At 35.9% G+C, this 18,421-nt stretch overlaps 2 protein-coding genes across 4 annotated transcripts; both read left to right on the top strand.

Annotated features, from left to right (window-relative positions):
• The first annotated feature begins 182 nt into the window (after positions 1-182).
• LOC126588511 (RNA demethylase ALKBH9B-like) lies at positions 183-3,622 on the top strand. Its single transcript, XM_050253621.1, has 6 exons — positions 183-468; positions 646-1,203; positions 1,739-1,824; positions 1,995-2,305; positions 2,456-2,527; positions 2,630-3,622. The coding sequence occupies exons 1-6, from the start codon at positions 285-287 to the stop codon at positions 2,943-2,945; spliced, it is 1,527 nt and encodes a 508-aa protein (XP_050109578.1). The 5' UTR covers positions 183-284; the 3' UTR covers positions 2,946-3,622.
• A 12,700-nt stretch (positions 3,623-16,322) lies between these two features.
• On the top strand, positions 16,323-18,421 carry LOC126588605 (protein WUSCHEL-like). Of its 3 annotated transcripts, none has more exons than XM_050253716.1 (3): positions 16,323-17,123; positions 17,247-17,323; positions 17,808-18,421. In XM_050253716.1, the coding sequence occupies exons 1-3, from the start codon at positions 16,655-16,657 to the stop codon at positions 18,219-18,221; spliced, it is 960 nt and encodes a 319-aa protein (XP_050109673.1). In that variant the 5' UTR covers positions 16,323-16,654; the 3' UTR covers positions 18,222-18,421. The 3 variants fall into 3 exon arrangements, with proteins under 3 accessions (XP_050109673.1, XP_050109680.1, XP_050109668.1); XM_050253723.1 differs by having other exon boundaries at positions 17,220-17,323; positions 17,976-18,421; XM_050253711.1 differs by having other exon boundaries at positions 17,220-17,323.

The following is an 18,421-nucleotide window of genomic DNA, read 5'->3' as shown; positions in this document are numbered from 1 at the left end:
TTGTTGATTGGACTCGGACAAGTGGGCAAGCTTTTATTATAGCCCAACACAAGCTGTTGGACGAGGATCTCAAATTCCAAATCCTACCCGGATCCACCTTTGACCACCCCTCGTAAATACCAAACTACCCCTCCTCCATCTCCATTATTACAAACCCCTCGGCGAAGGTTTTACAGTCACTAAAGTACGCTTTTGGCTACCCGCTCTTTAGCATCTCTCTTTTCCAAAGCAAAAACATCCACTCGCCCAGTCAACAAGCCGGAGCAACCCAGCCCCACCAATCCATGACCGACAACACGGCCGATAACAACCGGGTCGAACCGGAGGACCCGTTCCTCGTAGCGTATCAGCCATCGGAGCTCCGAATCGCCTCGGAGTTTCTCTCAACCTGGCTCTCCTTTCTCACCAGAGATCTTTGTCCACACTGCTCCGCCAAACTCGCCGATCGCGTCCGCTCTCTCGGCCCAGGTACGATTTTTTTTCACTTTCTGTTTGTTTCCTGAGAAAATTTAGGGCTAGAAAGTGTGTAGAAGTAAAAAGTTTCAGTATTTATGTTGTCCTGTACACAGAAGAATTTTGAATTTTGAATTTTGAATTTGTGTTTTGGCATATCCTTAATGGGATTTTGTGATTTGGGAATTGAAGAACTTGGTGGGGATTCGAAACCCGTTCACCCGGATGAGAATTCGGGAGATTTGAATACGGAGAGCAAGGAATTGCAGGTGGGTAGTGATTATGATAATGGTGAGGAGCATCATGATGATGACACAAAGTCACTAGGTAATTGGGACGACGGAGCTCAGGGGATGTCGGAACCCGACCCAGAAACTTCTAACAGTGGATTGGCCCCCTTATTAGAGACTCCAAGCCCTCGAATGTCGTGGGCCGATATGGCACAGGAAGATGAGCTGGAAGAAGAGGAAGAGCATGAGTTGAATAAGCGGGTGGTCAATGTGAACGAGGCGACTGGAAAGTTGAGGATTACGAAGTCTACATTGTCTAGGGAGCAGAGGGAACACTTTAGGATCACGAATGTTAGGAGGAAGAAAGATTATATTTGTTTGGAGAGGATTAATGGGAAATTGGTTAACATTGTCGATGGGCTTGAGCTCCACACTGGTATCTTCAGTGCGGCGGAACAGAATAGGATTGTTGATTATGTTTATAAGCTTCAAGAGATGGGCAGGAATGGTTTATTAAAAGGTTAGTTCTTTGCTTTCGGAATGCCATTACAGTACTTGATCTTCCTGTTGATATTTCTTCTTGTTTTTGTACATGTTATATGTGTGTGTGTTTGTGTATATATATTTGTAATGTTTCCAATAACATGTTTTCCCTATCTGTGATGACTTGATACGTAGGCCTTATTGGTAAACCTTCTTTGCCTAGCTAGAATGTTAGTTGTGTGGAATGCACATAATGTCTTCGATTTTCTTTTATGAATTTACATCTATTTTGTTCCTCAAATTTTATTTATTTATCAATTTCGTTGTAAGTTGCCAAAGAACTTTTTTCAGTGGTATGTATGTGCCAAATGTTAAGGTTCCCCCTCTCTTTTCACGACGAGTTGTAAGTTATCTTTTATGTATTTTTTCTTTATACAGAAAATATGAAAAGTCTATTATTTAGCTCAAACTTGTTTCAGGATTTTCTAGTTGCATTTTATTATATTGATGTAATTTAATTCTTATTAGGAGATGTATGATCTTTTGGCTAACCTGTTCTGAAATTCTTGCAGCACGTACGTATACAGCACCTCAAAAGTGGATTAGGGGCAAGCGACGAGTAACCATTCAGTTCGGCTGTTGCTACAATTATGCAGTGGTATGCCTTTTTGCTATGGCATTTATATTTAATTTCAATTTCTTACTTGACTGACATTTTGTAGAAATCAGCTACATTGTTATTCTAGTGGGTATTATTTCTGAACTTTGCTCAAAGGAACTTTAAAGTGATACTGATTTTTATGTTCTGTTGTGCTGTGTTGGTTACAGGATAAGTATGGTAATCCACCTGGTATCCTACGCGATGATGTTGTCGATCCCATACCTCAACTTTTCAAGGTGATCATTAGGAGGCTGGTAAAATGGCATGTGCTTCCCCCGACTTGTGTACCTGATAGTTGCATCGTCAATGTATATGATGAAGGGGACTGTATACCTCCACATATTGACAACCATGATTTTGTTCGACCTTTCTGTACCGTGTCCTTTCTTGGTGAGTGCAACATAGTTTTTGGTTCAAACTTAAAGATCATTGGTCCTGGCGAGTTTGAAGGTTCATTTGCCATTCCCTTGCCAGTTGGGTAAGCATGTCATCCTTTGTGCCTGTGTATTTACCGCCCTTGTTTAGACTCTACCTATTGTTTGCCATTACATTTTATTTATAGTTTTGATATATGCACCAACCTTTTCATGGATTCAAATGTCTCAAGAGTCAGCATTTTCCCATGCAGGTCTGTTCTGGTTTTAAACGGAAGGGGGGCTGATGTAGCTAAGCATTGTGTGCCTCCAGTACCTACAAAACGGTAAGAGTTAAAACTGTGCAATATAATTATTGTCTTTTTGTGGTTGCTTGTATTAATTATTTGTCTTCAGGATATTTACCTGCTTGTTATTGTATATATTAGGATATCAATCACATTTAGAAGAATGGATGAAACCAAACGGCCGAATGGTTATGTTCCAGAGCCTGATCTACAGGATCTTCAACCACTATCCTTTGAAGAGGACAAGAAAACTAGATTAAATTCACCTAGGAGCCAACCTCAGATGAGGAGGCAGCCAATTAGGGGATCTGCTGACAGACGTGAGTTCCACTCAGAAATTAGGGGATCTGCCGACAGACATGAGTTCTACTCAGAGCCCCGAGAGTCAAGTTGGAGTCGACGTGGATCTGGAAATAGGTGGAACCGGGGAAGGGTCAACGTGAATTTTGAGAGCTAGTTGATGATGGCTAACTTCTTTGCCAGTACAAGTGTTGCAGTTGGCCCCCTTCAACCTTTCGTCAAGGTTCTTACATTTAATTTCCTAAAGAGATAAAAGATATCGTTTGGATTTGTATCTTTCTACATCTACTTTAGGCATGTCAACTGTGTTTTGGTTTCTTCTTTTACAAGAGCAATATGCATGTTTGAGTATAGATGGAAGTTCAGAGGATGCGGCGAAGGTGGTGGACATAAATGCAACTTGCTGGAATGCCACCACAGTTTTATTGGTATTATTTTTCTATAGCTTATAAGGCATATGCCCCATAACTAGATTATCACCTCGCCCTATCGGCTTTGTGAGTTTAAAACATATGTGTGAGTTGTACTATATAGTTGTTGAACCAACTGAAAGCTGGTTGTTTGTAGCATATTGCTGCTTATGTACCTCAGCAATTGATTGCAATCTGTTGAGTGTGGTATCGTTTGATGATAGGAGATATCAGTTGTTCTTTCCTTGGTTTTATGTTTGTGAAACTGAATTTTTTACGCATGCTCAAGTTTCTTGTGTTTGAACGTCCACTCAAGTTTCTGGCCGGTTTGAGCCGTATATTTTCATTGTTGAGATGAAAATGAAATGTAGATTGGTAATTGGCACTTGTTGGAATAAGAACACATTATCGTTGTTGATTTTGAGCTCGAATGTTATTCCATATTCTTTACTTTTTCCTGCTCTTTTCGTTACAGACGCAGTTACAGTTTCTGGGAATTTTCTGCTGCTCTTTTGTACCTTCAATTCCTTTGCTTTTTGACTCCTACAAAGAGTGCCTTTATTCTTATTTCGTACTCCCTTGGGCCATGGCCTTGGGCTGCCTGACTGGACTGGCCATGGTTTGGGATCAGGGTTCCATGGCCATGGTTTTGGGTTCGCTTATTGAACCTAACCGGGGCCATGTTTTCGGGTTCACTTATTGGGATCGTAAGTGAACCGACCCGGATTTACAGTTGGGTTCTATCGGGATTGTAAGTGAACCGACCGGGATTTACAGCCGGGTTCTATCGTAGATCCATGGCTATAGATTAGACCAGAAAACAATCTCTCCCTAAATTTTAGGATGGCCAGAAAAATAAGCTTTTAATGCTCACTTATAAAACATTGTATTCGTGTATTGATCACATCATAGATAATCCACCGTAGGAACTTCTCATCTCTATTACAATGTGGTGCAAATAGTTTTAGGAGCCATTATTAGCATTCTAAAAAAGAGGGTGAGCCCTAACTCAACGGAAAAGTTGCTCCTTTGTGACCGAAAGGTTACGGGTTAGAGTTGTAGAAACATATTGTTTACAAAACAAGAGTAAGACAATGTACGACAGACATTTCTCTTGATTCTTACAAAGTAAGGAGCTTTGTTGGTTTGGTATCACCCTTTTTTTATTAACATGCTAAAATAGTCCTTTCTTAATCCTTCCTAGCGAAGGGAGGAGTTATGATGACTAATTTGAACTGTTATTAACGATTCTCAAAAAAATTTGTATTAAGAGAACTTTTATTGTCAACATAATTAATAAAATGTTATATATTTCCCTTTATTCTATTTCCAGAGAAATTTTTAGTTGTGATAGCAACACGGATGATACATCACGTGTTTCTATGTAAGTGGTGGAAAATTTTAATTTTTAAGTTATTAATCTTTTAACACACATATCCCACAATTTATATAAAAACACATAATGTACCACCTCGTGTAACGGTCGCACTAAAAAATCTCTCATCTTTCCATCATAACTAACAGATTTGTTACTAATGAGACTTTTGATTGGTTTCTCACTTCTTCTCGTAATTTTAAATTTCAGTCAATCTCCTCATTTCATATGCCCCGCTCCTTTTTAACTTTCCAAATTCATAGCATGTGACATCTTTCTTATAGTAAACACACAAAATATTGAGTTTACCGTCATAAAAGTTGGTGTTTATATTACTACTCAAACACTATAGCATCATAGTTGTTTCCAAACGTTCCGTACAAAGACGTTTTCTTTCATTTATTAACAAATGTCGCCAACGTGATTTAACTCAGGACATCTTCCAACAAAGTAAAAGTTCATTGTTCATGAAATTTGTGCACCTTTTAACCTTTGATATCACTTGAGTCGAGGAACATGTACATTCCACCTTATATGTTTGAGGATTGTAGTTATACATATGATCAGAGGCAGATGCATATTGAGATCTACGTGGTCACATGATCACCCAAAGTTCTTTCGAAGATTCTCTGAATGATTTGTAGGGGTCCCTTTGTACCAAGTGTTTGATGTAATACCTGTTGGGTATATCTGGACAGGTCGCATGGATAACACTCGACAAATTCTCTCGATATTACTCATCAAGTGTTTGACGAAATGCCTATGTGAATAAATTGAAATTTTGTTTGGGGGCTTCGCTCTCTATTTCCATCTAAAAAACTTAGACCTCTAACATTGAGACCATCCAAGATTCGAACCATAGATCCACCACAACATATGATATAATATGATTTGTTTAATTTTATCTTAGATTAGACCTAGCACATTTACCCCCACAAAATATTTATGGCATGAATTCTACTCTCCTTTTATTTTTACTCAATCAACCCGGACTCAAGTTCAAACTTTGACATCTCTAGTCCTCCTCCTATCATTTAGGTCATCTCCAACCGAATGGTCAAAATGGCTGAAAATAGCCTAAAAACCGTTACCAACCGAGGGCCAGGCCATAGGGTTTGTGGGCCCCACTGAACAAAAAATGGCCAAAGGGCCAATCGGCTGGCCCAAATGAACCAGCCAGCCAGCTCTGGGGCGGGCTTTTTTTTAATTTAAAAATTCTATTTTTGTTTCCTATTACTTCCTAAGCCATTAAACAACATTTAATAACATTAAGTAACATTAAACAACATTAAATAACATTAAACAACATAAAAAAAACATTTAACAACATGAATTATAGCCCAATATCCACCCTATTTATAGGCCAAAAAAATTCAAATCCAACGGCTAGCTAACGTCAATTACTGTTAGATTTGAAATTTTTTTTTCACCAAAATTTTTAAAATATATATTAAAAAATTCTCATTTTTTCCTATAAATTTAAGTTGTTGTTGTTTTTAAATTTAAATAATAAATTGTGTTTGGCCCTCGGTTGGAGAAGGTTTTTCTGTCACAGGCAAGGACCAAAATATCTAAAACATTGGCGATATTTCGCCGATATTTTCGTTTTTTTGAGTTACCGATATTTTAATGGGTATCCAATGCGTTTTCGTCAAAATATCGCGATATTATCGATATCAATAATATCACGATATTAACTATATTATTGTGATATGAAATCCAAAAATACTTGAAAATTTCTAAAAAGTCTCAATTTTGAGCATAGAGGGATTTGAACCCCTCCCATTTGACTCTTAACGCTTTAACCATCATATCACTTATGTTGTTGTAATAATATGCTAAAATATTTATATCTATGGTTTTGTTTTGAATTCTTTTTACAAGAAACAAATTTGCACATATTCCAAAAATTTTGTGGCATTATATTTTAAATTGTGTCAATTAATTACTTAGTCAATGGCATGTGGTTTTTTTTTTATTTTTCTAATTTTTATTTGGTCACTTACATATCTAGGGCTGGAAAAAATTTCCGAAAATCCCAAACCAAACCAAAAAAGTCCCAAACCCAAACCGAAAAATCCCAAACCAAAACCATCCTGAAGTTCGAGAATCCCATCCTGAAGTTTTCGATATGGGATTGGTTTCCAAATCCCATTTGTTTGGTAATCCCGAAATCTCGAAAAATACCGAAGTATTCGGTTTCCTATTGACTTTTGGGTTTTGGTTCTTGAAAACCATTGACATGGTTGCTGACCACTCTTCACAATACACTTACTTTACAAATAGAGATGATGAAGATAGTGAAAATTTTGAACCTCATAGGAACTCTATGTGGTACTAAGTCACTCATGTATCTTATCATGCAATGTATAAAGTGTAAAATATTGTACTAATTTATTATATATAAATGATTATGGTGTGTTTAAACTTCTTTCATTAATTACTACATATTTTCTACATTCACAATGTTTGCCAGCTCGCTATATAATCAACTTAAATCAGTTAAATCCATCATGCAATGCATTTCCTTCAATTTTTTTGTGATAAACTAATAGATAATTGACTAAATAAACATCCTACAAAGTTTCAATAAAAATTTCCAAGTTTTTCTTACAATTTCCGTGGTTTCCATATTATTTTTATCGATATCGATAATATCCCGATGTTTCCATCGATATTTCCGTATTTTTGGACTACCGATATTTCTGATATCATCGATATTTTATACCTTGGTCACAGGGTTATGTTTGGCCCTATGACCCTTTAGCCCTCTGTTAGAGATAGTAAGAAAATTGATCATGCACTGTTTATTAAAATATTAGTTTCTTGAAGGTGACCTTAGTCAAACCACATGACATCATTATAATTTCTCAACAAAAAAAATAGAAAATGAAAACACCTCAACACATGCAATACGAGGATGGGCAAAATACCCGCGGTTACCCGCCCATTTAAACTTCACGGTTACAGTTATGGGTAACCGTTTAGATAAATAAACGGTTATGGGTATAACTGTTTACCTGTGAAATTTAAATGGGTGGTTATGAGTATTAACCGCGGTTATAAAAAGATAACTGTTTACCCATTTATTTTATATATGTAATGTTGAATATTTAAAAAAAAAATTTATATATATATATACATGGCTATTTGACAAGGGATGGGAAGTTGGGTTATTAACCCAACAATCACATATCTTCAATTTGAATCCTGCATCTTTTGATTGTTGCCGAAAAGACATGATTCATAGTCAACAAGTGTAATCCTTCTCCTAACAAATATGGCCTTTAGGTAATTGGTGCTCTCCATCAGGCATACTCATTAAAATGCTTTTTGGATAATGCTTTGTATATGTTTAAACATACATGACCTATTGAACTAATATGACTTCAAAAGTTATGTATTTTCAATTAACTTGAACATGTGCAATTCTCTCTATATATTGATAACATTGGAAGAAGAGAAAATCATTCAGAAATTTATTGTCTGCATAATTTCTTTGCTCTCTCCTCTCTCCATAACATTCATACAATTTCTTTCTAGTTATTTCTAAGGGAATACAATTCGATTTTGCTAATCGAATATTTCATACTTTCTTGTATCCTGGAAGTGATTTGCCAAGAACCCTTTAGCAAACTCATTCGAGTGGGGGCAAATAACACTTTAAGGAAATGATTCAAGTCGTACCTCAAAGTCATCATTCAGATTATTCTCTATATTTCTACATTAACTCTAACATGTAAAATTAACACAAATCATGTTCTCTATCGGACAAAACTTAGATAAATGCTATTGACTGTAGTAGCTAATTATAAAAAAATGTAGCTCATTATATATATATATATATATATATTATGTTAATACTTTACATTATGGGTTAAATAACCCAAGAATACTGTATTCTAAACAGTTTTCGTAACCCAAGAATACTTAGCAAATATTATATTACCTTCATTGGTAACATTTAAAAATATCGTCCGTAAACTATTATTTCAATTATTGGAACGGTATAAGGACTTAAAAAATTAAAATAAGGAAATGTATGATGATTGTACCTATAAATGTGTTTAATTGTAAAAAAAAAAAAATTATGACAGTTTTTTTTTTTTTTTTAAATTTTCAAGTTGTTAAAAAACATGTAGACATGTGAAAAATGGGTAATGGTAACAAAAATAAACAGGTTAAAAAGGGTAAACGGGTATTAAACGGTTACGGTTAAATAAGTATGATTAACCGTTTATAAACGGTTATGGGTATGGGTATAATTGTTTAGGCAATTACCCAACGAGTAAACAGTTATACGGGTATGAGCATAAACGGTTATGGGTAAATAACCACGGTTACCCACCCGTCATAACGGTTGCCAATCGCTAACTATCACAGAGGGAGGCATGAACTTCGAACATAACAGTGGCCGATGGTGTGGTCCAATAAAACCGCAAATGCTGCAACTTACATGCCAAACCTGAAACCCCCCAAAGGGCCAAACCTGCATCAATTATATATGCGTGGGGAGTGGGCTCCACTCTAGCTCCCATGGTGCCACCCCTACTACCCTAGTGTGCTGTAGAAACAAAGCATATTAAACCACATGAAGGGGGTAAACTGCGCTCAGCTGCCATCAAACTTCAAAAGCATGGAGTAGCAGCCTATGTGTAGCCTAGCTAGTAGGCAAAGGCAAATAGCATTCATATGGTATGTGAGAGATTCTAACTATTCTAGGCAAGTTTCTTGGCTTGTATATGTTCAACATATTTAAAAGGAAATGCACTTATTTATATACGAGCTTTTAGTATGCATCGGTGTATATACACTGATATTTGTCATTGTTTTATCCTTACTGTTTGATTATTAGCTACACATTCAACTTCCTATTCATATGTGCATATTAATATTTCATATACCGGAGTACAGTAAAACTTTCGGTATGTATATGAACATGGACGGCGCCAATGGAGGTTCACTAGAAGCAATTGCCCATTCTCAAGTAATTCGTTTGTTAAGCTGCAAACTGTAGTTACACACACACACACGTGTGTTATCTTTGAAGAAAATATATATATATCTAATATTCATACTACTTTTACTCTATATCAGATATTATAAGAGCAAAAGTGTTCTTGTTCCATCATTCAAACCGAAAAACCCCTCTCCCGCCTCTCATGTTTAATATTTTTTTCATCATTTTGCCAGTTTCCACTACTACACTGAAATGGGGGAAAACTCTCTGTTCCTGGTTCTCCTGTAGCTAGATCCTCTGGAACCACAAGAAATGGGATTCCAATTCATCACCCTTTCCTTTTGAGATTTTAAGAAGAGTTACTCTTTGGAGAGCACAGTACAATGAAAGTTGTAAGTTGTGTTATTTTTTTTTGGGGGGGGGGGGGGGGGGAAGGGTTATTGTCTATCATTGGCCTCTATGGTAGAATTGGTCGGGGGCTTGAGAGGTGGTGGTTTACTCGGTTGCGGATGCCAGCAGTTCGACTCTGCTTACCTCAAACTCGCAAATTTAATTAGCTAATACAAAGCTATAAGATAGCACCCAATTTTTTCGATTCGGCAATTTGATCTCGGCTATGATTTATCATTCATGGATGTTGATAAGATCCTTCCATTTAGTAGCACCTTAGGAGATGGCATAACCTTAAATAAAGTTAAGGGCGAGGTTTAAACGAGGAATGACGTAGTAAGCGACGAAATGATTTGGGAAGTTGAAAATAAGTGTAGATCCAAAGATTCCCAAATAGCTTAACCTTTCGAATTGCTGCTTAATCCATGGGCAGGCAAGAGACAACCTAACAAATTTGTAATTTTGAAATTGTGATATATTATCATTTGAAATCATTCCCATTAATTATCATATTGGGTATTAGCATGGACGAAGCTAATGAAGGTCCATTATTGAGGGCAGATGCCCTCAAGCAGTTTGTTTGTTAAGCTGCATATGCATTTATATATATACAAGAGTTATTTTTGAAAAAAATATATGTATCTAACATCAAATGTACATTCATAATACTTCGACTCCATATCAGGTATTTATATGACCAAAAGGCTCTTGTTTTGTTATTCAAACAAAAAACCCCTCACCCGCCTCTCATATATTAATATTTTGCTCCACTTTGCCACTTTTCACTATTACACTGAAATTTTTGTAACATTATTATACTGAGTATAAGCCATACTATAATAAGGTTTTCTTAATTATTTTTCGGATTGTCCGTACTATAAGAAACTTCTAGTTCTGTCCTGTATATGAATATTTATTCTGAATTAATATTTCAAAGCCAAGAAAATGAATTAGGAGAGAAACTTGTGGCTAGGGTTTAGTCTAGATTGTAGTTGCAAGTCTTTGTCTTAGACTTAACAGAAAGGAGCCAAAAGACAGTGAGACTACTTACCATAGTAGTCTAGAGAGAGAGAGAGAGAGAGAGAGAGAGAGAGGGAGGGAGGGAGATCTGGGGTGATATTATTGAGATGTATCTTGAGAGAGATATGGGAAGAAAATAACATCCAAAAGATGATTACACGAAAGAAAAGGAAGTGTACTCACAGCGGCTATGCACACTAAAGCCACTCAATTATGAGGTAAGCAGCTCAGAATTTGGATAAGAAGGGGACAGATATACAATTTCACTGGCAAATCAAGTCTAAAAGTTGATCATCAAAGAATTACAAGACTGACTATTTGAATAAGGGTAATGCTAGGGAAATTTAAATTGTAGACTAAATTTGTAAACTAAATGATGTGTCATTAATATGAAATAAGTACGTTAATCAATACTTAAGTAATAATTTAATCATAAACTACCATGTCATTTAGTTTATAAAATTTAGTCAACAAATTTAATCTCACTTACATTATCCATTTAGACAAAGGAACAAAAACCCACATCTCTCAACACTCCTCCTCCTATTGGCTTTGGCTAATTGGCTAGAGAGAGAGAGAGAAAGAGGCTCAGAGTCCCAAACCCTCCATGTAAATGCATGAAAGGGAAAGGAAATCTCATGATGATAGCACTGTCAATATCAAACATATTATGCAATCTGTAAAAGTTGAAATGAGAGAGAGACAGAGGAGAAAGAGAGATGGGCATGTACAACAGTAGTCAGGATTATTGAGAAAGGGAATGAGACTGGTTGAATTCACGAAAGAATGCTTCCTTTTGTCCAAAAGTTGTGTGTAAAAAAATAAAAGATGTAAAATTGATTCTTGTTGGTTTGTAATTTTGTATATTGAACTTTTTTAATAAAATGAGTAAAAGATGTAAAATTGATTCTTGTTGGTTTGTAATTTTGTATGTTGAATTTTTTTAATAACATGAGTAAAAGATGTAAAATTGATTCTTGTTGGTTTGTAATATTGTAAAGTATTGAACTTTTTTTAATAACATGAGTATAGAACAATAACAAGTTTAAACTAGTTCGCCAAGGAAAACAATGAAGGTGCAATACTAACTTCAATGCAAGTTCTAGCAATGTGATAGAGTAAGGGTTCGATCTTTGTCAACGTAACTATATAACACGTACAAGTTTAGTGTTTAAACAATGCTTCTATTTGTCCATTTGACCAAAAGTTTAGTGAGAAAAGGAAAGATGTAAATTTCTTCTTGTTGGTTTGTAACGTACTGAAACTTTCTTTTAACATTTAGTATACAATAACAACAACTAAGTCTTATCTCACTAAGTGGGGTTGGTTGAATTCTAGAACGTCACTGCGTTCGATTTTGTACCAAGTCTTCCGTTAACTCTCAATTTAAAGTAGGTCTCCAATGACCAAAAAAAAAAAAAGAGATGCAACTGCCTCCTAATGTATTGGTTTTGAAGGCTCTCTCATAGTCATACTAATATCAATACAAGTTCCACATATAGCAATATATAGATTTGGGGTTCAATAATCTCTGGTAACTATATAAACATGTACAAGTTCTTGCTTGCTTAGACATACGTGATTTAGTCTCTTATTTGAAAAAATATGTATGATTAAAGAGGAATATCGTGAATGAAAGTCATTGGGTTAGTGCAATGGTGAGAATGGATAGGGTACAATAACTAGAAGTAGGTTAAAGATTCAAGATTTGAAACTCTTTGTAACCGGAAAAAAAAAAGAGTAATATTAATGAATTAAGAAAGTAATTCACATAAAACCCAATTGAGGTTGAGGGCATTAGGGTTAGTCTCTTGTCTTCAAAGCACAGACGCATGTACTTAAAGAGGAATATTGATGAATTATATATTAGGAAAAGGATATAAACCCCAGTTGGAGTTTAGGGTTCATCTGTATAGTGCAGTAGATTGCGTGTGTGAGAATTATATAGAGATGATGGTACAAACAAAGTGGCAGTGGCAAAGAATGATTTGATGATGAACCTAGAGACATGCATGCATGAGAACTCCAGAAACCATGACACACACCATATTTAATGCTTTGGCATTTATTTTGAAGCGCGTGCTCCGTCGCATAAAGGACTGCTACAGACATAGGATGACACCATGGATTCTTTCTTTGCACTTTACTCCTTGATATTTGCTCTATCCTCCCTCATCTCTCCCATCTCTCCCATCTCTCCCTCCCTTTCTCTCTCTGTACAGAAATAGGATCATCGCTACCTGCACTTGTGCTTGTGCAACACTCTTTTAATTAATAAGATTTCTTTCATGTTTAAGGTATGTTTACGAATGGCAGTGTCCAAAAACATCTCCAGCTAACAGTAACGTTTTTTTGCAAGTGATGATTAAATTCTAGTTGGTTAGTTTTGTTCAACAAATGAATCTGTTAGAACTATGAAGTTTTTTAATTTTTGACTTGTGTTCTCTAAAGCATTACTAAGTTTGTTATATTTCATTGTGATTCATGAGATTTGAACTTAGTCACACACGCAATTTTCCACTAACATGCACTACAAGAAACCTGATTATGCTGGCGCCTATACCTTGTTTCGTCACCGAAAGTATAAGCGAAGAAATAATGTCTCATGAAAAAGTGCTCATATACCGAAACAAAATAAATTTTGATCAAATTTCTAGCAAAGATTGATTTAGGTGGTACATCCACACTAAATATAGTATGTGGTAAATTTACAAAATTTTTAGTTTGGATGGTATATATTTTCATACACGCATTATAATACATCTGGTTGTTGTGAAAATTTCCAAAAGTAATTTCATAGGCAGCTAATTTTAAATCTAGGTGATGATTCAGGCTCCCTCTTCCTTTTTCACGCTCCACGCAACTAATTAAGATAAATTGAAGAGAGAATCAAAGAATGCTTTGGTGGTTGAAAGGTGATTAGTTTGTTTTGTTCTTAAGAGTATAAGTCAAAAACATAGATTAAAAAGGGTTTTTAAATCAAGACCGTCAATGGTTCACCCGTTAACGTTTACGAGCTCAGGTTTCAGTTGAGCATTCTACCGTCTTTGTAGTAGATTTATACTATTTTCTTTTTGTGTTTATAGTAGCCTTGTAGTAGTTTATCTGATGTCTTAGTACAATTTTCTCTTAAGATCAAAGAAATTGGTCAGTGAAGAATATGTACCCTCTTGTATATATTGTTTTTTGTCAATAAAATCACTCTACCCTTGCTTGTCAAAAAACCTGTTGCTCAACGGTTTGTTAACAAATGACCCGTAGCAACTCTTTCACCAATAGCATAGTGATCATGTATTTGATCTTTATCTTTCATAATGGGAAACAACATTAGTTTATAACTTACAGTACATGCATGTTACCTTAACAATAATGAACAATATGAAATTAGGGTAAACCAATTGGGGATAACTATATACGTTTTTTTTTTTGAACAAACGATATTATCTACGCTAAAAGAAATCATGTGAGCTTAGTCTTATAATGGGCTAGTAATAATGTAGTTCGAATTCGTCTTTGACGAGAATCGAATCTAAGACCTATCACTTACAAATGAAGAAGAATACCACTAGATCGTATTACTAAATGGCAGGGATAACTATAGGGGTGTGCTATCCACACACCCCTTTTTACTTCTCACACACTCCTTGTTAATTTATGTCCGTTGATCTTCTTCAATTTATCCGATCCGATGACCGAAAACTAAAAAGGTGTGAGAGAAGTAAAAAGGGGTGTGTGGATATCACACCCCTAACTATATACTTCAAAAACGTATTTTTTTCTACATATATATATATATATATTTCTGTCAAGAATCAGATTAGATTGCACAGATGAAGATGAAAAATAAGAGGCTAGGAGCTGTGAGTAAATTGCATTGATTACCATGTTGTAATGGCCTTGCTACTTCTCCAGTTATTCTCTAGGAACTACTGTATTACTGTAGGTTGAATTTCCTAGAGAAGATATGAGAGCTTTAAAGTGGGGTAAAAGAACCAAAAAATAGAAACCCTAATGGCGAAAAGCCTCGAAGTACAGTTTGGAACCTAGTAAGGCACAGAGAGAAGTACTTCATCAAGTTCAATTTACAGTTTTGCCCATGACAACCCTAGCTAAGTACAGGAGTATCTTTGTGGTTCTGGGGCTATCTAGCTCTCTTGGCCTAATGATAATAAAATAAAATAAAATAAAGGACCATTTTGATCTCCCCTTTTTTTTTCTCCTGTTTGTGTGATCACGGTTAAGCCACGTCAACATTTTATATTATTTTTTTATAAAGATAATAAGACAAAAATGAATAGTAATATAAAATATTGACGTGACTTAACCGTGACCACACAAATAGAAGGGCATGGAAGGGCATGGAAAAAGGGAGTGTAGACAATCCTTGTCCCAAAAGAAGAGGTATTCGCAGATTTCCTACCGAACTTGCAAAAAGTTGTTAACTTTTCTTTAAATTATAATTTTGTTCAGTTACTTTTCTGAATTTTTATAATTGATCAATTTTTTTTAAATTTTAATTTTAATCGATTATCTCTTGATCTTTTATAATTGACCAATTTACCGTCTAAATTTTTATAATTGGCCAATTTACTTCCCCCGACGTTTATGATTGACCAGTTTCTAATAATAAATTTGTTAAAATGAGTAGTTACTTTTCTTCTCTTAATTTTGAATTGAAATAGGTGAACCGAGAAGGTCATGTGAATCAAGTCTCAAGGTGAAGGCTAATGAAATGGTATCACAAACCTAACATGTTGCTGAAAAACAAGACCATGGATTAGATTCATAGTTGTCCACATTGGCGATAAATTCAAACAAAAAGTGTACGGAGTGAACTAGTGGAAGAGAAGAAGAAAAAATGTGTTGCCTGCATTAAAAATAAAATTACTTTTTTGTCCTCAAACAATTGCAAGGTGTCATGCACTTGACCAAGATGGATGAAAAATTCCAAAATATGAAGTAAGGAGAAAATTGACCAATTATAAAAATTTAGGATTGTAACTAACTAAAGTTCAAGTTCAGAAGAAATTTAATTAATTATAAAATTCAATATGGAATTTAGCAGCTCCTTTCAAGTTTAGGAGGAAATCCTTTTTTTTTTTTTAAACCACTAAATCCCCCATTCCATTTTTATGGCCATTCATTCATTCATTCAGAACTCTCTCTTCTTTCTTTCTTTCTAATCCATTATATCACTTCTTCATCATATCATTTTATATTATTCTGTCTCTCTCTCTCTCAAAGTGCCTCAAAAATAATAATTTTCATATATACCTCTTGGTCATGCCTTTTCAACCAAGTAATTCTTATGCCACTGACGCCTACCCTTTCTAATCCCTCTTTTGTCCCTTCCCTTTTTATGAACCCCTCTCTCCTCTCTCCTCTCTCCCTCTGTCAACTTCAGTCTTTCTCTCTCAGATATTTCTCTGATTTCCTCTCTTCGTCTCTCCATGTACCTCTCCTCACCTCCCCCTTCCCCCTCTTAATTATAACCCTTTGATCCCCAATCCCAAAATTAAATTCAATTTCATGCACTTCCTCTCTCTCTCTCTCTCTCTCTCACCCACCCTTTTCTCTCATTCTCTCTTCCTCATCATTTTGTTTGCTTCCCTTTGTAATTTCCTTTCTCTCTTCCTCAAGTTCAAACACTCCTCTTATCCCTTAGTGTAATTTAGGGTAGAAATTTTGCTCGTAATCAAAAGAATCTCTCAATGGACCCTCAACAGATCCCAAATGAAGTACAAGACGGAGGCAACAGGCAGGGGGGTGGAATCATGTGCAGGCAAAGCAGTACGCGGTGGACACCCACAACTGATCAGATAAAAATCTTGAAGGACCTTTACTACAACAATGGCATTAGGTCACCCAGCGCTGAGCAGATTCAGAGGATCTCTGCTAAGCTGCGACAGTTCGGCAAGATCGAAGGCAAGAACGTTTTCTATTGGTTTCAGAACCACAAAGCTCGTGAGAGGCAGAAGAAAAGATTCACTTCTTCTTCTGCTCCTGATCACCATCATCATGCAGCACCACCAGTGCCAGCTGTACCACCAGAATCCAATAATATCAGGCAAAGATCATCAGGGGTTGGGATTGATATTAATGCAACTGCTGCTGCTGCTTATGAACAAGCACCCATTAATCACCACGGCAAGTATTCCAACATTTCTGCTCCACCAGCCGGTAATTAGATACCAGCCCTTTTCACTATTTAATTTTAAAAAAAATTTCCTACATTTTTTTTTTAAGTTTTTACTATTTGGATTTCTTTATATGTAGGGTTTTCTTCTGCATCTTCTTCTTCAGTTGGTGTGAATGTTTCTGTTGGGGCACAGATGGGAAACTATGGGTATGGATCCAATGCCATGGAGAAGAGCTTTAGGGTAAGTTCATATATGTAAATGTACATACTTATATTCATACACAATAATGATTTAATGTAAGAAAGATGAAAAGACTTGCACCCCATGTGAGCACGCTAGTGCAAGTTTAATCATCAATTAATCTACAAACAAAAAAACACCCTACATAGAGTGATTTAAAATTTTCTATATTAAGGAAGAAACTATTTGGCCCTTTGTTTCCTTTAAGAACTAGAAAAAAATTTTCCGCCTTTCTCAAATTAAGCCAAACTAGTTGGACCAGATTTAAACAGTACATATAATCTTCCTCTCTAGGAGTGGTACTAAAATGAAAACAACAGTTGAAAATGTATAATTGCAAACCTAACTTTGCCAATTTGGCTAGAGCAGTGGGCTCTCCCCCTCTCCACTCAAGTTCGATTCTCTCTCCCATGGTTTAGATGATTATATCGTTTGCAAGTAAGAAAAATGTACATTTAAAAAAAAAAAATTCGGTTAACTGCAGGAGTGCTCAATATCATCTGGAGGAAGTACTAGCACTGGTCATGTGGGTGGATCTAATTATAATACTTTTAATCACAACTATGGATCATGGGTTGGTGTTGATCCATATTCCTCGCCCTACACTATCTTTGACAAGAAATCCTCATCAAAACCAGTGTTTGGTGACCAGGAAAATATGACGGAAGAAGAATACTACAATCTGCAAGCTTCCCAAGAGATTGAGACTCTCCCACTCTTCCCCATGCACGGTGAAGACATCCATGGCTTTGGCAACATCAAGTCATCCTCCATGGATGGCTACTACTCCGGCTGGTACCGCTCCGATGGCGGCAACGATGGTGGCTCTCGCACTTCCCTTGAGCTTAGCCTCAATTCCTACGGTCACATGACCCATGATTACTTCAGATCATATTGATTAATGTAATAATATTCCTCATGTCTCTAATTCTGAGTTCTAGCAAGCTAGCTGCTATAATATCAGAATGAGACTATTTAAGATCCCCATGTTTATGCTCTGATCTTATAGGTTAAATCTATTATCAGCTTGTAATTATAATCAGTATGGCTACTAGCCTGCTACCTTATATATATGATTAACTCCTCCTATTTTAAGGC

Source organism: Malus sylvestris, chromosome 2 (genome assembly GCF_916048215.2).
Source record: "Malus sylvestris chromosome 2, drMalSylv7.2, whole genome shotgun sequence".
NCBI lineage: Eukaryota > Viridiplantae > Streptophyta > Magnoliopsida > Rosales > Rosaceae > Malus > Malus sylvestris.
Note: the sequence above shows the minus strand (reverse complement) of the source record. Positions and strands in the feature narration are given on the sequence as shown.

What these genes read in the sequence shown, in the direction of transcription:
- LOC126588511 (XM_050253621.1), top strand. Translation starts at nt 285, where the DNA reads ATGACCGACAACACGGCCGATAACAACCGGGTCGAACCGGAGGACCCG. An exon ending in CAGGAATGGTTTATTAAAAG is followed by an intron (nt 1,204 to 1,738) that starts GTTAGTTCTTTG and finishes AAATTCTTGCAG; the next exon opens with CACGTACGTATACAGCACCT. An exon ending in CCTCCAGTACCTACAAAACG is followed by an intron (nt 2,528 to 2,629) that starts GTAAGAGTTAAA and finishes TGTATATATTAG; the next exon opens with GATATCAATCACATTTAGAA.
- LOC126588605 (XM_050253711.1), top strand. Translation starts at nt 16,655, where the DNA reads ATGGACCCTCAACAGATCCCAAATGAAGTACAAGACGGAGGCAACAGG. An exon ending in CATTTCTGCTCCACCAGCCG is followed by an intron (nt 17,124 to 17,219) that starts GTAATTAGATAC and finishes CTTTATATGTAG; the next exon opens with GGTTTTCTTCTGCATCTTCT. An exon ending in CCATGGAGAAGAGCTTTAGG is followed by an intron (nt 17,324 to 17,807) that starts GTAAGTTCATAT and finishes GGTTAACTGCAG; the next exon opens with GAGTGCTCAATATCATCTGG.